We start from the raw sequence: 18,160 nt of genomic DNA, 5'->3' as shown, positions 1-18,160 counted from the left end.
GTACCGACCCATAAAAATGAAATTTCATATTTATTACCTTTTTTTAGTAGACATGTCAACATGACGGGTTAACAGTATCGGGTCTCCTGAATATCCCTGGTGTAGTTACTATTTGGTTCTTAAATTAAAAGCAATGTAGTTTATAGTTATAAATTATGAAATATTAAGATATAAACTTTTCAAATATGTCAATCATATACTTTTTTATTTTTAAAAAACATCAAGTATCATGTTGTCTATAGATAATTTTTTCCCCCCACAAAGAAAAATATGATATTGTAGATTAGTTGGTTAACGAACGCATTTGCATTTCAAATGGGGGGTCATGTATTTAGCCTTAAAACACTTTGTTTTTATTTTATAGAATGTGGATTTTCTATTTGTTTAGAAATTAGCAATTACTAAATTCAATAGTTACGGGGTTGTTATCATGTTTTTAAATACCCTTTTTTTATGCATGTCATCTTGTCTTGAAATACTTTTTTCCATATCAAACCAATATGAGATTGTTTAGTTGGTCAATATGTTTGTATTTAAAATGAGAAGTTGGGTGTCAAAGTCTTTACACAAACATTTTTATTGTTTACTTTGTATCATTTATTTGGGAGGGAGGAAGCACACTATACATTTGACATCAGGGGTATGCAACATCTAAATGGAGAAGGAAAGATTATCCGTTGTACTTCTTATTTATATGAGAACGTTGAGGTTCTTTGGTTCTCCGCGTTGGTTCTCCCCCTCCCTGTCATTGCCCGTGGTCCCCTTCCCCATTGTAGCGTCCTTGTTTAGTGTTGTAGCTATTATGGGCTCCCCCTCCCATATTTTAGTTTTGGGCTTCCCTTTCCCCTCCTCCTTGTGTCAGGCTTCCCTTTCCTCTACCCCCTTGTTAGTTTCGGGCTTCCCCTCCCCCTTCCCGCTGTTATGGTTGTTGTCAGTAAGTATGGTTGTTTCTTAAAAGTTGTGTTCAATCTCCGAATAATACGAGTGTGTTGGTTTTCTCGCGTTGCTAAAGGTGTTGTCAGTGTTGATTGTGACCATCAACAAGTAGTTATCAGTTGGATCAGGAATGGTGGTTCAAGGTTATAACAGTAGAATATGTCAGTTTTGGGGACTATGTGCTGAGGGACAAAGTGCGTAAGCATGGACGAGGAGATAGATGAAAGATTTTCATATGATTGGGACGTTTGTTTTTCGATTTCGCGAATCGGAGGTGTGTACGAGAGTTTGACTTGTTCAGCTCCCTTTTTAGCTTGGTATTAATATCATTTGTCTTTGCCTTGAAAACTTTAAATCTGCAAGCGGCACCCTAATTTCAACTAGAGGTTTTCAACATGCTCACTTGTTGGCATTTCTCCTACTTCATGGAGAAACTAGAGATACTCTTAATCAAGAGTAATGAGTCACAATGGAATGTGACTCACCGGATAATCATGAGCTCATAATCCCAAGCGATAGCAGATAGTTGGGAAAACTCATGCAGCGAGACACGACGCTCACCGATGGTTGTTCATTGTCTGGATCGTGATCGTCATCCGCTTCTTCTACCACTTTCATCAACCATCCAAGGTTTGCATTATCCATCACAGGCTCTGACCCACAACGCCCCCTTTCCTAAGCGCCTTTGTATCAATTTTTATTTACTTTTGTTTTAGGTGGTATGTACTAGCTTCTAAAGCTCATTTAGGTTTTTTTTTTTGTATTAGTTTGGGTTGTATTAGCATTAGGCGGTATTTCCTCTTTTAATTAATGTACGATTTCTCGATGTCAAAAAAACGACACTACTTAAACAATTGAATTATACTACTACGCCACTCATTCTTTACAAAAAGGTTTTTTCAAGCTTTACCATAAAGTGTAGGTTAAGAGCATTAAAATTCCTATGTAAGATATCATTATACAAGTTACAATTTCAAAAATGCAATCAAATTAAAAAACTTACATGATTCCCTCTATCTTCAGTATCTATCCTTGTTTATTATCTCCAAATAGAAATTTGTTGAAATTCTTAACAAATGACTTGCGTCATAGGTTAAAAAAGTCCTACAAAAATTTGTTCTATGTATCATTACATAGGCCCTATTTGGCACTAGCTTTTTAGGTAGCGGGTAGTGGTTGAACAAGATCAAAACGCGACTTAAGAAAATTATGAGTGTTTGGTAAGGTAGTCATTGTGTAGTAAGGAGTAGCGGTTGGAGTAGATTATGGGCAGAAGTTGTAGAACGTTACTATCACGAACGTTTGATATTTATAGGTGGTGGTCTAGCAAATAATCATTATATAATAGCATAAGGTAGAATTATTAACCAATGTTTTTAATTTCTTTTTCCTTTTACTGTATTAATCATTTTATTTTATGACAATTCATTGTTTTTTCTTTACAATAGGAGGGATGAGATTTAAATATTTATTTTAAAGATAAGATATAACTATTACTTCTCACAATATTTTATACTCATCATTCCAAAAGTAATTTAGTTAAAATAGGTAAGCCAAAATTTTTGACGATTGAATTGATATTATCTTAAATTTATACATTTAATTTCTTTGAGTAGTTAAAAAGCCGTATACTCCTTTGTGTGTAAGTTCTTTGAAAAAGTAAATGTTGAAGTTAACTACTGAACGAACATATGTAATTATTGTATGTAGTTCATTTCATATTTTATAATATGTTATTTATTTTCTTTTACAATTTTAACAACTACTTTTACCAAACACTTCTAATTAATCAACTACTTTAATCGCTAACAGTTACTAGTAGATAGCTAACAGCTATCGACCACAGGTAAAGCTACTAGTAAACAGTTAGCAGCTATTGACTACATGTAGAGCTATTGCAACATCTAACCGCTACTAAAATCGTTAATTTTGCCTAATATACCCATAATTAAAAAAAAAAAAAAATTGACTTCCACGCAAACCACCAAATTGCAGCTCTAAAAAAGTTCACTTTGGTCAAACGGCCACAAGTATATACAATATAATCGCTGTAGTATAATAAGAGAAATCTGTTGTAAAAGACGTTACAACTCACAAGAGAATCAGTCATTAATTTCTCATGAATCATACTGCTTTTTTGACGATTTTGGTTCTGCTCATCAGTTATCACTTATTTTACTTTACTTCTATGTATGGTGCCGCATCGCATTTTGGTTCTGCTCATCAGTTAATTATTCTCATAAATCAAAACATGGAGTATTTAATCTTCCAAATAGATGTGAAATCAAGACGAGTACATGACGGGTTGTGACTTTTAAACTGTGTTAGGTTTAGAAGCATATTATGTGAAATTCCATAGTTTGACCAACAGAACTAAAACTTTAATTGACTTACAATAACTACTCCCTCTGTTTCAAAATATAAGTCATTTAGACTTTACGAAAATTTGCTTTGACTACAAATATCTCTCAAATACGATAAGTAAAAATTATAAAAATTATACCGTTGGATTCATCTTGAAAAATACTATAATAATATTATTTTTTAAAATTTGACCTCGAACATCGTACGTGCCTTATATTATGGAACGGAGGGAGTACAAAACAGGGATCCCAAATTCTCAAGGCCACCAAATTTCAGCACCATCTTAGAACACGATAGTATTACCGTACTATATATCCCTATAAATAATCACTTCATAATCATACCTTTCAAATAATTTTCCAACTACCCCACATCTCCAACTTTGTTTTTCTCCATCAAAATGAAGCTATTCCTTCCTATTTTCTTAACCATTTTAGCCATAACTTTTCTTAAATCTCATGCTCAAGACAACCAAACACAATTCCTAGACGTCCACAACACGGTCCGTGCACAAGTTGGCGTACCCCCGCTTGCTTGGAACCACACACTAGCATTGTACGCCCAACAATTCGCCGATAAAGTCAAGCAAACGTGTGATAACACGGAGGAGTCAGGCGGACCATACGGCGAGAACACGGCATCCGGATACGGGGCGTTTACGATCGTCGATGCGGTAAATCAGTGGGTGGAAGAGAAGCCAAACTATGATCATCATTTGAATGTTTGTAAGAATGGAACAGAATGTAAGCACTACAAACAAGTGGTTTGGAATGAGTCTTTGTACGTTGGATGTGCTAGTATATTTTGTGGCGCTGGTTGGCCTTTTGTAGTTTGTGAATATGATCCTCCTGGAAATATTCAGGGTAAATGGCCTTATTAATCAATTAGCTAATTAAATTTGGTTATGAATAATATGATTGTAGTAGGGGATTGTGTTGTTAATCTTCTTATGCATGGTTTTTCAATTATATAACTAAAGAACTTTTGAGATGCAATAAAATTGGTTTTCTGGACAAATTAATTAAGTCCATTTTTATTTGGATACATTGATTGAATATTTTACTCCTCTCGTTCCATAAATAATACCTGTTTTTCATTTTTCACGGAAATATTAATTTAGGAGAGTAGAACATATATTATAATTTGTATTTAATGCTTTACTTGTATTGGGTAATCAACTAGTCAATGGTTTTACTCTTCTTTTAAACAAAAATACCAAACAATTTTAACTCTAGTTTGTTGTAATCTGGGCTGAATTTCGACCAATAAAATATGCTTTAATAAACAAAAACAATCAATAGGATTACGACAAAACAACTAATAAAAATAGACAATTTTCAAATAGGTATTTGGGACACTCGAAATGAAATATATTAACTATATTTTAGTACGGAAGGAGTAATTGTAAATTTATTTATATTATATGTATTAGATATGATATCAATGATATTTTATTTTATGCATTCGCTCAAATAAGTTATTTCAGAGAATTACAAAAGAAGCTGATTCTATTTTCAGTATATTTGAGAGAAATCGTCTCTATTTTCTTCCTTTAAGTCTTCGAGAGTCTATTATTATTTAAGTGTTATTTCAACTAATTTATTTAAACTTTTGAAATATTTGAAATATGTATATATAAAATATTAATATGCATTTTTCCTGATGTACATACAATTCTATTATTCCAAATTGTTGATATCATCATCTCCCAGGATTTTACTTATCAACCAAGTTAGATAGCATCTTCGTTTAAAGTTTAAACAAACTTTAATTTTAGTGTTATGTATTTATAGCATTTGACTATATCATCTAATCTTCTTATTATTAAGGTTTTTCTAACATATACCACAAGGCATAAATTAAGAGCATTAAAAATTTTATACTTCCTCCATTATGAAATAAGTGAAATACTTCTCTTTTTTTGAGAGCTTTTTAAGAGAAGTGTGTCACTTATTTCAGAATGGATGAAGTACAAGATATTATTATACAAAAAGTTTTTTATTCAAAATCCAATCAAACTGAAAATAAAATCTTACACGGTTTCCTCTATGATTCTCTCTATGTTTAGTATATGTCTTTATTATTTATTATCCCTAAATCTTTAAGATAATACATGATTTCCTCTAAAAATATTTATTATCCCCAAATCTTGGAGATTATATATACGTGATTTCCTAAATGATACTATTTTATACTTCCTCCGTTCTAAAATAATTGAAACATTTCTCTCATAAATCTCTCACATAATAGAGAGAAGTGTTTCACTTATTTCATAATAGAGTAAGTATAATAAATTTTGATTCTCTTAACATATTACTTGTAGTATAGGTTAGAAAAAATGGACTTTTCTACAACCGCATAAGAAAAGATTTCTAATCAATAGGATTTCATTCTAATTATCATCATCATCATCATTAGTACGGTTTTTCACCATATACCTCTGACAAATTTTTTTTACCCCCCACCCCCGCAGCCCCCTCCCCCGCAACTGTTGAATAGAACAACCCCCTCCTCTTGCCATGCCGTCGCACAAGTCACAACCCCCTGCCCTTCCCCCGCCGTCGCGCACCCCTAAAATGAAAAAAATATTCGAAAATGAATCCAGACCAAATTAATTTCGAGAACTTCTCAAAGAGATTGGAGGCACTCTACTTGAATTGGAGAGAAAATAAGTCAGATTTATGGGGAGATTCGAAGGCATTAGCAATTGTGATGCCTCCTTCATTGGAAGATTTGCAGTTAATAAATGTCTACGGGGGAAGGGGGATGGGGTTGCGAGGAAAGGGGGGAAGGAGGGGTTGCGCAATGGGGGAAGGAATAGGGCTGCAGCCTGTAGGGGTGGGTGTGGGGTGGGGGAGGGGTGGGGTGTTAGGGTATTATGATTAGAGTTAAGGTTAGGGTTATGGGTATATTTAGGTTAGTTAATTAGAGTTAGAGGGGCATTAGGGGTTAATGACTAACGGAGTTTAACACTGTTAGTCATTAAGGGTAAGTGGATGTATTTTTTCAAAAGTGAGGGGCATATGGTGAATTATAAAAGTCAGAAGGGTATATGGTGCAAAAAAAATTGTTAGAGTTATATGGTAAAAACCGTTGTTATTATTATTATTCTAATCAATGCCATAAGTCATAGATTAAGAACATCAAAAATCATATACAATATATTATTGTACATAAAATTTACATTATAAAATTCAATCAAACTTAAAAAATCTTACATGATTATCTCTATCTTAAATATATATCATTTATCCTTAATTTATTATCCAGTAATAGAATCTTGTTGTATTATATTATTTTGTAATGAAATCTTGAAATTCTTAATGTATGCATTATTGTGCCAAAGTCTAGAAAAAGATAGAGCTAACGAGGAGTCCAGATCCTCTAGAGTTTTAATGAAAATCTACAAAGTAGAGTTGTCTCTGAGCCATACATTTTAAATCAAGGGCTCGTATTGGTGGAAGGGAAAGATTTAGGGGTGGATATTGATGAGATAAAATAGGGGGGATTTTCAAAAGAGAACATATGAGCCATTGATTTTTTTATTCATATTGCTCAAACTCTACCTTGTAGAGATATTTTACAACTTTAGAGGATCCAAACACGCTAACAAGTGCCTCCAGGGCGTCATATAAGACAACTAAAAATGAAAATATCAAATGAATCTGAAGATTGATTACACCAATTGATACGTGATTTTGGCATGTATCTCAAGATTTACAACATTTCAGGAAATATATTTAAGCACTTATAGCTTTTTCATGACAACATAATATAGTGATCATGCTTTTCATAATCGGAATAAAACACCCACAAGTTCCTAACTCCCACTAAAATACACCTATTCAATGTAGTATAGATGTGTAATTGTAATTTTATTTTGTGACATGTCAAAATGGCGGGTCGCCAAAAGTATTAGTAGATGCATCACTTTGCAAGCGGAATAAGTTGAAGGGGCTTGATCTTCTGTAGTGTGATCCCAAATTTTTCAGTCATGTCCAAATCTCTTGGATTCATCCCATCCTCAAGCTTCCAATTGTGAGATTGAAGAAGTGTAGCCAACATTAAGTTCAACATTCTATAAGCCAAACTCAATCCTGGACATATCCTTCTTCCAGCTCCAAAAGGCAAGAGCTCGAAATTATGACCTTTTAAATCAATATCACAACCTAAAAATCTTTCAGGCAAAAATACATCCGGGTTTTCCCATACCTTAGGGTCTCTCCCTATGGCCCATAAGTTAACTAGTACTTGTGCATTTTTGGGCACAACGTACCCATATAGTGTAAAATTCCCATCTGCTTTTCTTGGCAGGAGAAACACAGTTGGTGGATGCAACCGCAATGTTTCTTTGATGATCGCTTGTAAGTAAGGTAGCTTTGAGATGTCAGATTCTTCGATGATTGAACCACTTTTTCCAAGGGCTCGTTCGATTTCACCTTGAGCTTTCGCTAGCCTTTTGGGATTTTTCACTAACTCTGCCATCGCCCACTCTAATGTGCTAGCAGTGGTGTCTGTTCCTGCATTAAAAATATCCTACCAAAAACACATAAGTTTATAATTATTGATCATATGATAAAAATACTAGTGTATAAACATAATTGGTTGTGATTAGTAGGAATTATTTTTAATTAGCAAAAGAAAAATGATTAGTAAAAATAATTTGGTCATGGAGAATTACGATTAGTTGAAACAATAGGGCCTTTAAACAAAATTTCTATTATAGAATTCTGAGTAGGATGATATTAACGAAATTCGATCCCATATCTTAGATAGTCAGATGCTACTTGTACAAGACTTTATCAACTATACATGACACGTTCACATAGTTTATATTACAATACATATGCATTTGTAGAAATAATATAAATATAAATATAGCACAACCATATAGGAAATTAACGGTGCCACAAAAGAAATACTTCATGAAAAAATAAATATGGAACATAATGATTTACCACTAGAAGATGATTAATTTCTTCCATACTCAACTCATTTTGTTTGTAGAGTTTAAGAAGAGTGTCTAGCACATCGGTAGTAGCAGCCGTTGTACAAGACTTCACCTTCCGTATTCTTTCACATATAATTTCCTGAAATACTCCAATTAATTTGTCAAAGTAAGTCGTTAATCGACGACGTATGCCAAAGGGGTCAATATATCCAAGTATGGGGAAGTAATCAGCGTAATTAGGGCGTCCAATCTCTTCCATAATACACCACATTAATTGCTTAAACTCTAAGGATGCACTAGAACTATGATGAGCCAATTCCTTTGAGAAAAATGTGTTTGATAATAAACTAAGTGACGTGGTGAAAGCCGCCCTACCAATATCAATAGATTGTCCATTTCTACAACATTCTTGTACATAATCAAGAAGTTGTTGCACCTTAGCTTGTCTAAGAGATTGGCTAGCATCGAGTCGTTGAGTCGAGAGCAATTGGACGGTAGAGATCTTTCGCAAATTTCGCCATTTCGTGGATACAGGCAACCAGGATATGGAGAGTTTATCATGGTTGCTCGCCTTAACAGAATCTGGTATTGTTCTATTACAAAGGTTTTGGTCATTTTTAAGGAACATTTCTTTAGCGACTTCAGAAGATGAGATGACTATGGTAGTAATAGCTCCTAATTTAAGGCTTATTAATGGACCATATATTTCAGAAAGCCTAGTAAATGATCGGTGAGGTTTCTCACCAAGCTCAAAAATGTTGCCAAAAATCGGCATTGGTTTAGGACCGGGAGGAAGTTTAGCATTGGAGCGTTGTAGAAACAATTTTAAAAGGTACAACGAAATAAACAAAATTGCACATATAATGGTAGACATTCTAAAATTCGGAATAAAGAAATAAATTTGTTTGTGTTGGGAAATTTAAATCGGTTCTATAAACATAAAAAGGTTTATGACGAAACAAAGAGGGAAGAAATATAAACTTGAAGAGTAACTAGAACAATGTGATAGTGAAATATAAGCACTATATATATATGTGTGCAAAGATGTTGCTGTTTTTGCGTAGGTTTCTTGCTCCATGAATAAGTACATTTGTTCGTGTATATATGCTACAATGTGGAGGTTGTTGAAGGGTTCAGTAATAAATGGTTGCTAAATCTACTATCAACGTGTAAAACTTGTGGTGAGACACATTCTTGCACATCAGCCGGTTCTAATGACTGAAGAATGCAGACTGATGATCAATACAGTCAAGATAACAAACTGGATCAAGATAGTTGGCAGTTGGCCCTAATCTATGTATGGATTTCGATACTAATTTGTGGTATGGTTGTAGTGTCCAAATTTTATCAGATGCATACTTTGTTGAATCTAAAGTACAAGGAATTGGACTAATAACCTGATGTCACAAATCTTACTCTATTTGGCTTGTTGTGTAAATTGTGTTCATTAAACATGCTTACATCCAAGGGAGGTTTCCAGTTGGGAATTTGGCATAAAGGCCGGTTTAAGGTTCCATTTGCACTAGATAAGTTTGGATAATATAATGTGACAAATGTCAATGTCTATCAATTAAGCATAAAGATATTATATTTTATCATATTCTAAACTGTTTCAAATCACGAAGATATAAAGAATGGATGAAGTATATGTTATTGGTACTATTAATTATATTTATACATTTAAAATAGTTCTAATATTTTTAAATGAACTAATCCATAATATATTTTTTTAATAAAAAGTAAGAAAAAAAAGGTGGGGAATTAGGGAGGGAGCCCCTAATTCATTTTTCACAAGGATCGAGCCGAGTGTCGAATTTAAACTAATAATTTTTATATATATGGTTCCTAATAGAAAAAGAGATTCAATACTACTTTTTGGTAATAAATAAACATATAAGTAAAGACCAAATCACCAAAGTATTCACAGACTACAAGCCCACAACCCAACAAAGAAAAGGAACCCTAACGGAAGGTTAGGAGATAGTATACCAAAGCACCCCTAATGTTATATGAGAGCTAAAAACTTGGGAAGCTCGGACTCGGCCATCACCCCCGTCGCACCGGAGTCGACACGACACAACGCGGGTGCCGACACAGAATTCGGGTCGGACCTTTGGGGGAGAAAGTAGGCTCGGCACCCATGCTTTTGCAGAGAGGGAAAAGAGAAGAGAGAGCGAGAGAAACTTTGGTGTTCTGGGTAAGGGTAAATGAACGGTCAACATTGTTTAATGGTTCAAGTTGTTAATACTATAACTCATTTATTTCTTTTGCACTCTTACAGCTTGCACCCTATTCATTTTTTTTGATTTTTTTATTCTATCCAATCACTGATTCTTTCCTTTTCTTTTTTTTAAAAAAATCCTTATGTTCTCTTTCTTTGTAGTAACTTTATACTTTCTGCTGATTTCCTAAGCACTAAGCAGCATGTTATCAAGATTACGGAGTGTTTACTCTCTTTTTTCAAGAAATTAAATACCAAAAAATACTTATAAAAAACTAAAAATATACTTTGGATACAAATAAATTCAATATTTTTCATTGGTTGACGGATCCCCGAGTCCATACTCAAAATTTGGACACTTAACAAACGAGTCCGCGAGTCTTTCAGTTTAGAATTTCCCGTGTCCGACCCTCGGACCCATACCCGAGTCCGCCACCCGTATCCGAGTCCGAGCATCCTGGCTAAAACCAATACTTTCCTGGTTCTGAAATAAGTAAAATATTTCTCTCAAAATCTATCATACAAAAGAGAGAAGTGTTTCACTTATTTCGAAACGGATGAAGTACATTTTTTAAGTGGTGATTAAGGTGATTAAAAACCCAAGTCCCTAATGATAAGGGTACGTACTTTGCTACAAGAAAGCGGCAAGGCCGCAACCTCCAAGTCCGTGTGGTGCTTCTTGTTGCATTCTGAGCCGTTTTACTACCGACTATGCGGCAAGCATTGGAAAAACTTGCCTGGTCGGCTAGTTCATTGATGTAAAATATCGGCAGTATACCTAACCTAGTCTGTTTTGTAGAAAGAAGAGTGGACCATTTTAATTTCTAAGTCACGTATTACCAATATCTTTTTTGACTTCAAATCTTCAATCAGCCCAACTCCAATTTAGAAATAGATATGTGTGTTTGAAAGCCCACTAAAAATCTGAAAATTTTATAGGCCCACTTGAAAGGCCAATAACAGAGCTAAGTAAGCTTGAAACTTTGCACGTTACATCTTTGTAAAGCTAGAAAATTACAGAGCTAGAAGCGTACCTTCTCTGTTTTTTTAATTAGAAAAGTTAATCATTCTAAAAATTAACACATGGTACGCTACTAGTATGTAGGGCACAATAATTTACACTTTGTTTGGTATGTTTTTTAGTAAAGGAAGGGAAAAGAAAGGAAAAAAAAAAGGAAAAGAAGAGGAAAGAAGGTAATTGTAGTTTTCAATGTTTGATATAATTGGTGGATTTAAGAAGAATCACATGTTTGGTTATCATTAGTAAAGGAAACGAAAGGAAGGAAATAAAGAAAACATAGGTAAAAAGCTTGTTAGCTTTCTTTCCTGTCAAATTTCTCTGATTTTGGGAGGAAAGGAAAGTAAGGATTTAAGATTATTCTTTTCCTTCCAATCAAATCCCTCTTATTTTCTTTTACCAAACATGAAAAATTTGTTTTTACCTTTCTTTTCTTTTCCTTCCAAATCCGTCCTACCAAACAAAATCTTAAAGGTCGGGTACAAGGTTAAACAATCCAGGAAACAACAGGTCTAACGGTCGATTGCTATTTGCTACTACAGTCTACAAGTAGTGAATTCCCCAACATATTGTTGGGAAGAGATTTTGAACCATGGGCAATGTCCTATAATTCGAGATGGTATTCCACTAAGCTACCACCACTTCCTCAAGCCTACCTTCTCTGTTTCATTCAAATAGTTATACTTTGATTTATTTTTTTTCTATTTGTCGACGTAAAACTCTGGGCATTAAAATCTGTAAATATGTATTTATAAATATTTATAGTTAATATTTAAAAATTACATATTGAAACTTAGTTAATTAACAATCTACATGATCCATTTTTTCTTTATAAATCACAAAGGATCATTTAAATTGTAAATAGTGTCAAAGTACAAATGCAACTATTTTAGTCCATTATTCAAAAATTTCATGGAATCATTGTATAGAAACTATATTGGATTCACTATATATAGAAACTATAGTGGTACTATTGTCTTTATTCTCATAGAATTTCTCGTTTGCAATCTCCACAATCTATAATACACACCTTTAATCATTTATAAATTTAAGTATGTATTAATAAAAATTGTGAAATTTTGGTGTTTGGATAATACACATTGAAACACATCAAGTAAGATAGATTATACATGATAATTCTTGACATATAAAGATACCAACAAAGTTCGTCAAAGTTTTTATTATAACCATATAATTGGTAGAAGAGATTTAGTTTAAGTTGGTAAGATGAATAACCCTACTAAACTTGCACCTTGTACATGTATAATCAGTCAGGTTTGTGGGTCAGACTTCTTGGAGGGAGGGGGCATGGTAAAGGAAACATTACCTCCAAAGAACCCCTAATGTAATTTGATCCAATGACCTTGAAAATTGAAATAATAAGTGCAAACCTTTACCACTAGTCTAAACCTCACTTCGTATTAATAGATGATAATATCTCTAGGAATTAAAGGAGTTTATTGGTATACAATACAAGGCTAGTAGCTACATACATTATCCATTCTTCAGTTTTACCAACATATAGGTTTGGTTCACTTTTAAGGTGAAAAAAATGGTGACGTAGAACAAATTTATTCATGTCAGTGGTAACTAATGAGAATTATTTTATTATTATTATAAGGTAAGATGTGTTAGCAAGGGGTGAGACTCGATCCTAGAATCTCTGACATCAGAGGTGATGCCAACAGCCAAACACCACAAGACTGTTTTATTTTTGGTGAGGCACACTAGTAGAATACTTTCTTATCGTGGCGGTCATTAAGTGGCCTATTGATGTGAATTTGGTCGCGCAACAATTAAAGGCGTAGCAATAGGTAATTATTTATTGCAGCGGTTTTTAACCGCATTAATAGGGCAACCTATTATTGCGGTTCCTTCTCGAAACCACAACGATGGGTAGCACATGGAAAACTGAAATAGGTGAACCTATTACTACGATTGTATCCCAAATCTGCAGCAATAGAGTCATTTTTTTTTGCAAAATTTTTGAACTAAATGTCTAAATACTAGACAAACATAAAATACTCAAAAAATTCTTCATTGATAAGATTGAGTATATTAGAATAGTGTCATAAAAATACATGGAGCCACGTGGCACTCTTCTCAAATTTTCAATACACATGTTTATAATCCCATTAAAAATGATTCGAACACATGACCTTTAAATGAAATGTGAGAGTTTAATCACTAATCTACTATAATTTTAATACCCAACCTTTCAAAGTACAACACAATAAAGTCTTATAATTGTATGGAATAATAAATTACCCCCTTAATTCCAATCGCAGATCATCAAACATCATAAATACAAAAATAATAATAATTGAAGAGTCTCATTTTGAAATTAGCTAACTAAAAATTTTAGGTACCAAAAAATTTTAACTTGAAATAAATCACTTCAGAATAATACAGGATAACAACAGTGAAAACTTTACAATAATGAAAGAAGAAGGTGTATGGGTGCCACCCAAGTCTACTGTCGGACACATGTCACACATCATAAAGTCCGACAGGAAAAGCCTTAGGACGCGAACTTATAAGAGCAAAACAATTTTTCCTTAACAAGGGACCGAGACTACCTTCGCAGCCACTGAAAAGGACAAAAGAAGGGAATCTTCCCTCCTGACAGACTGATCACAGTCATACACGTGTCAAAGGATCTCACATCCTGTCAGATGAACAATACTTCTATAAATAGCCCAATGGTACTATTTCTGCAGGTACATTATCTCATACTAAAATAGCTTATATTTCTCTCTCTAATCCTTATCGGACATTAACTGACTTGAGCGTCGGAAGGGGTTCCTCGCATCCCCCCGAGGGTAGCGCACGTTTGTTCTTTTGCAGTTCACCACTCACGAATAACCCTCAATCACTAATGGACATCTATCTCTTAGGTCCGCTACCGTTTCATAACAAAAACAGAATGGTTGTCCAAAATTCAAAATCAAATTCCCAAAAAAATATAAAAAATCTAAAAAAAAAATCAAATCAAGCAAAAAAAAAAAAAAAATTCACTGAGACTCAGACAAAAACTTGCAAGCAAAAACCCAAGAAATTAGATACAAAAAAAATCATATGAGAAATCAAACCCTAAGCTCAAAAGACGACGGCTAGAGGAGAGAGAAGAAGACGAGGACGACGGAGAAGGCGGAGGATCCAACAACGAAGGACAAGGAGTGAAGATTTTATTCGTCAGAAAACTCAGGTGAAACCGCATGTAGAAGACGCGGCGTTGCCACCGGTGAGATCGAGAAAAGCTCACGCATATATCGAGGGAAGACGTTGCATTGGCTTTGCTGGAGACGACAGAGGAGTGAGAAACGAGAAAGGATAGAAGGTGTGGTCGGGGTTGTGCGAAGGAGGATTTGGTCGGTCGTGTGAGGAGGATTGCAGCGATGAAAACGAGGGTGAAAGAGGAGAGTTTGAGAGGAGTGGGAGAGGAAAGGAGTGAGAGATGAGTGAAACGACATATCCGAACCCCAGCGCGTCTTATGTTATGAATGGGCCAAAGTGATACTGATACGGTTCATACCAAAAACCGCAACAATAGATCAAAAGTTTATTAAAAAAAATACTTTGATCTATTTCTGTGATTTTTTGAGGGAACCACAACAATAGATCTGGTCAAACAATTCAACCAATTTTGAAAAATTTCCGTAGAGACTTATTGCTGCGGTTTTCACTAGGAACCATAATAACAGGTTGATTTTTGAATTTCTATTTTCTTTTGATGTAGTTTATTGCAGCGTATTGGTAAAGCCTCAACAATTCCAACCGCAGCAATAAACAATTATTCTACTAGTGTCGATTAATAATCACTTTTAAGTAGTATAAGCAAGCGACTAAGTACAATTATGTAAAAGAAATTCGATTTTAGAACTTGGGTACTACTCCACAAGACTTTTAAATTGTGAATTATTCAAGTTCTTTTTATTGATTGTTTGATGACTAATTAGAAAAAGGAAGTCTACTTTCATAATCGATCTAAAAACAACTGATTCATTGAGAACGTTGTATGTGCGCGGCATACTCGTTTAGTTCCTAACTTCCAGCTCAACTACTCGCTGGATGACGAACTTTTAAAAAGAACGACAATCTTAAATGGATTCACCGATAGATTGACGAGTTACTAGTTTAATGCTCCCTCCATTTATAGTGCTTCATTTCTTTTTTGGATGATCTAAAATATAATGTTTTTTTCTATATATTTAAAAACATCTTTTTCTCATAATATATCTTTTTATTTTATTAGTAAAGATATTTGGTTCGAAACTAACTCCTACTAGATTACTATCTTACATGGCACACTAATTTAGAGGTTGGGTATAAGGCTAAACAACCCATAAGAAAATGCCCCAACATATTATTGGAATAAGAATTAAAACCATGTGCAATGCCCTGTAATTCAAGGTGACACTCCACTGAACTATCAACTTTCCCTCGACATAATATACCCTTATATTGCAAAAAAATAACTCCTCTTATTCTCATGTTATACTAGACAATTGTACTCATATTTTAATTTTATTAAATGAAATATGATATCTTTGACCCTTTTTAAAATTTTCTCAATTCCTGTCATTCACCGTCATTGATTGTACTCATTTAATGGCGTGAAAAAAGAAAATTAAGATATTCTAGAATAGAGAGAGTATTATAACAACCTTTTAAAAAATGTATTATTCTATTTTTGTAATTAATTAATTTGTATGGATATTTTGATAAACTCACCATAAATCTGCATTATCAATCATCTCCATTCTATAAGAAAGAGAACTTAGTGTCCATCCTACTTCACAATTGTACCCACATATCATCAACTAACAAAAACAACTACAACTTCTCCAATTTATTGATATGCTGTAAAAAAAACTTTATGAATAATTTTTCATATATATTATTATGAGAATGAATATTAGAAAAAAAAAATCGAAAAAAAAAAATTTTTTGCTCAAATTTTTTTAGAAGGTATAACTCTTATGAACAAGTGTTGTAAATCTAATTTAATCGTGTGGTTGAGATTCATTCTCATTTTTCATGTAAGGAGCATTCTCACATGAAAAATGAGAATGAATTTTACGCGCTATAACTTTAATGAATAAGTGAGGTAACTCTAATGAAAAGTGATGTAACTCCAAAAAAGAATATTAGAAAAAAGGTCAAAAAAAAATTCGAATGTATAAATCTAATGAACAAATATTGTAACTCTAATTCAATCGTGTGGTTGAGATTCATTTCCATTTTTCATGTAAGGAGCATCATATTATTAACCAATTTTTCGTATCATAGTATGCAAATATTCTTGGTAGTTTAGACGGCTCCGATAAATGAATAGATTTAAGAAAGTATGAAGCTTGGCTTGACTCACTTGGTGGAGATTCCACCTTATGACCTCAACATCATGATGTTGATGTTGAATTCTACCAAGTGAGGGGCACTTATAGGAAGATTCTCCTTAGAATTCCTTCCTCCTTTTAAGTGTATGGGCCTCTGAATCAGACCCTTTGTAAGGACAATCTATAAGTTGTACATCCTACTAGTAAAACAAATTAAAGTAGTCAGAAAATTTCTATTGAACAAATAATCAAAAAATGACTATAAATTATTAGTAAGAATTTTTAAGGTAAGATGAAATCCCTTGCAAGAAGGGAGAATAGTAGGGATCCCTCCTTGTAAGGGGTGAAACTCGATTCCAGCGAGGATCTCTGAGATTAGATGTGATGCAAACACCACTTGCCTATCACCTATCACTCATTATAAATTAGTGTCATATCATATATAATTATATACCCAATTGCATCTTATATACGTTTTTGAACTATTCGAGAAGCGTTTAAAAATATCAATCAAAGTTGACTTAAGTGGTAAGCAGTTTGTTGTCGTTTAAGGAAGTCTCAAGTCAAGCCTTACCATATGCAAGAATTCTTGTTGGAAAATTCATCCACCTAAAACATGTGTGTGACACAGGTCGATTCGAATGTAGTTAGAGCTAAGCTATGTGAACCGCGGATACTATACTTACAAATAGTGATGGCCACTGGTGCGGGCTGGGCGGGCCGGACCGTGGGCCGAAGCGGGCTGGGCTGAAATTTCACGGCCCAGGACCAGACCGTGAAATTCATGGGTTGGGTGGGCTGGTCCGCGGGCTGAAAAGTCTTGGCCCACACCGGTCTGTTACCGGTTTTCACGGTTCGAGAAGCGGTTTTGGCGGTTCGTGGGTCTGGTGGGCTGGACAGGGCTAGCGGGCTGGCATGAGATATTTTTTTTGAAAATTATTTAATCATTGAAATTATTCATTATTGTTATATTAAATCTTTAAAATGAATAAAAATATATACAATTATTAAAATTAATGAATAATTCCATTAATTTAAAATTTGATTGAATTATAATATATGCAATTTGATTAAAATATATACAATTTGATTAAAATATACACAATTTGGTTCAATAATAACTTGGACTGGGCTGGTCTGGTTCATGGGTTGGGCTGGACCGGTTTCGTGGTCCGGGCTGGGCGGTTTTAGTAGCGGGCTCTAGTGGGCTGGGCTCAAGAAATCTGGCCCACGGCCCATCCACCAATTTCACGGTTCGAGCTGGGCTGGATCGGGCTTTTTGCAAGCCCGACCCACACGGCCCACGAGGTGGGCTGGGTTGGATGGGCTGG

General features: G+C 34.1%; 2 protein-coding genes across 2 annotated transcripts; one reads left to right on the top strand and one right to left on the bottom strand.

The window, feature by feature from the left end:
• Window positions 1-3,639: 3,639 nt before the first annotated feature.
• LOC130590024 (pathogenesis-related protein 1B-like) lies at window positions 3,640-4,342 on the top strand. Its single transcript, XM_057391888.1, has one exon. The coding sequence runs from the start codon at window positions 3,701-3,703 to the stop codon at window positions 4,178-4,180; it is 480 nt and encodes a 159-aa protein (XP_057247871.1). The 5' UTR covers window positions 3,640-3,700; the 3' UTR covers window positions 4,181-4,342.
• A 2,674-nt stretch (window positions 4,343-7,016) lies between these two features.
• LOC104904822 (cytochrome P450 76AD1-like) lies at window positions 7,017-9,310 on the bottom strand. The gene is made up of 2 exons (XM_010693215.3): window positions 8,259-9,310; window positions 7,017-7,836 (listed from the first exon to the last, which is right to left on the bottom strand). The coding sequence occupies exons 1-2, from the start codon at window positions 9,123-9,125 to the stop codon at window positions 7,228-7,230; spliced, it is 1,476 nt and encodes a 491-aa protein (XP_010691517.2). The 5' UTR covers window positions 9,126-9,310; the 3' UTR covers window positions 7,017-7,227.
• Window positions 9,311-18,160: the final 8,850 nt, after the last annotated feature.

Source organism: Beta vulgaris, chromosome 9 (genome assembly GCF_026745355.1).
Source record: "Beta vulgaris subsp. vulgaris cultivar EL10 chromosome 9, EL10.2, whole genome shotgun sequence".
In the NCBI taxonomy this organism is placed as follows: Eukaryota; Viridiplantae; Streptophyta; class Magnoliopsida; order Caryophyllales; family Amaranthaceae; genus Beta; species Beta vulgaris.
The sequence above is the reverse complement of the archived record's forward strand: the minus strand, read 5'-3'. Positions and strand labels throughout refer to the sequence as shown.

Excerpts from the sequence above, each read along its gene's own strand:
- LOC104904822 (XM_010693215.3), bottom strand. The coding sequence starts at position 9,125 with ATGTCTACCATTATATGTGCAATTTTGTTTATTTCGTTGTACCTTTTA. Across the intron at positions 7,837-8,258 it reads AAATTAATCATCTTCTAGTG|GATATTTTTAATGCAGGAAC; the intron begins GTAAATCATTAT and ends TGTTTTTGGTAG.
- LOC130590024 (XM_057391888.1), top strand. The coding sequence starts at position 3,701 with ATGAAGCTATTCCTTCCTATTTTCTTAACCATTTTAGCCATAACTTTT.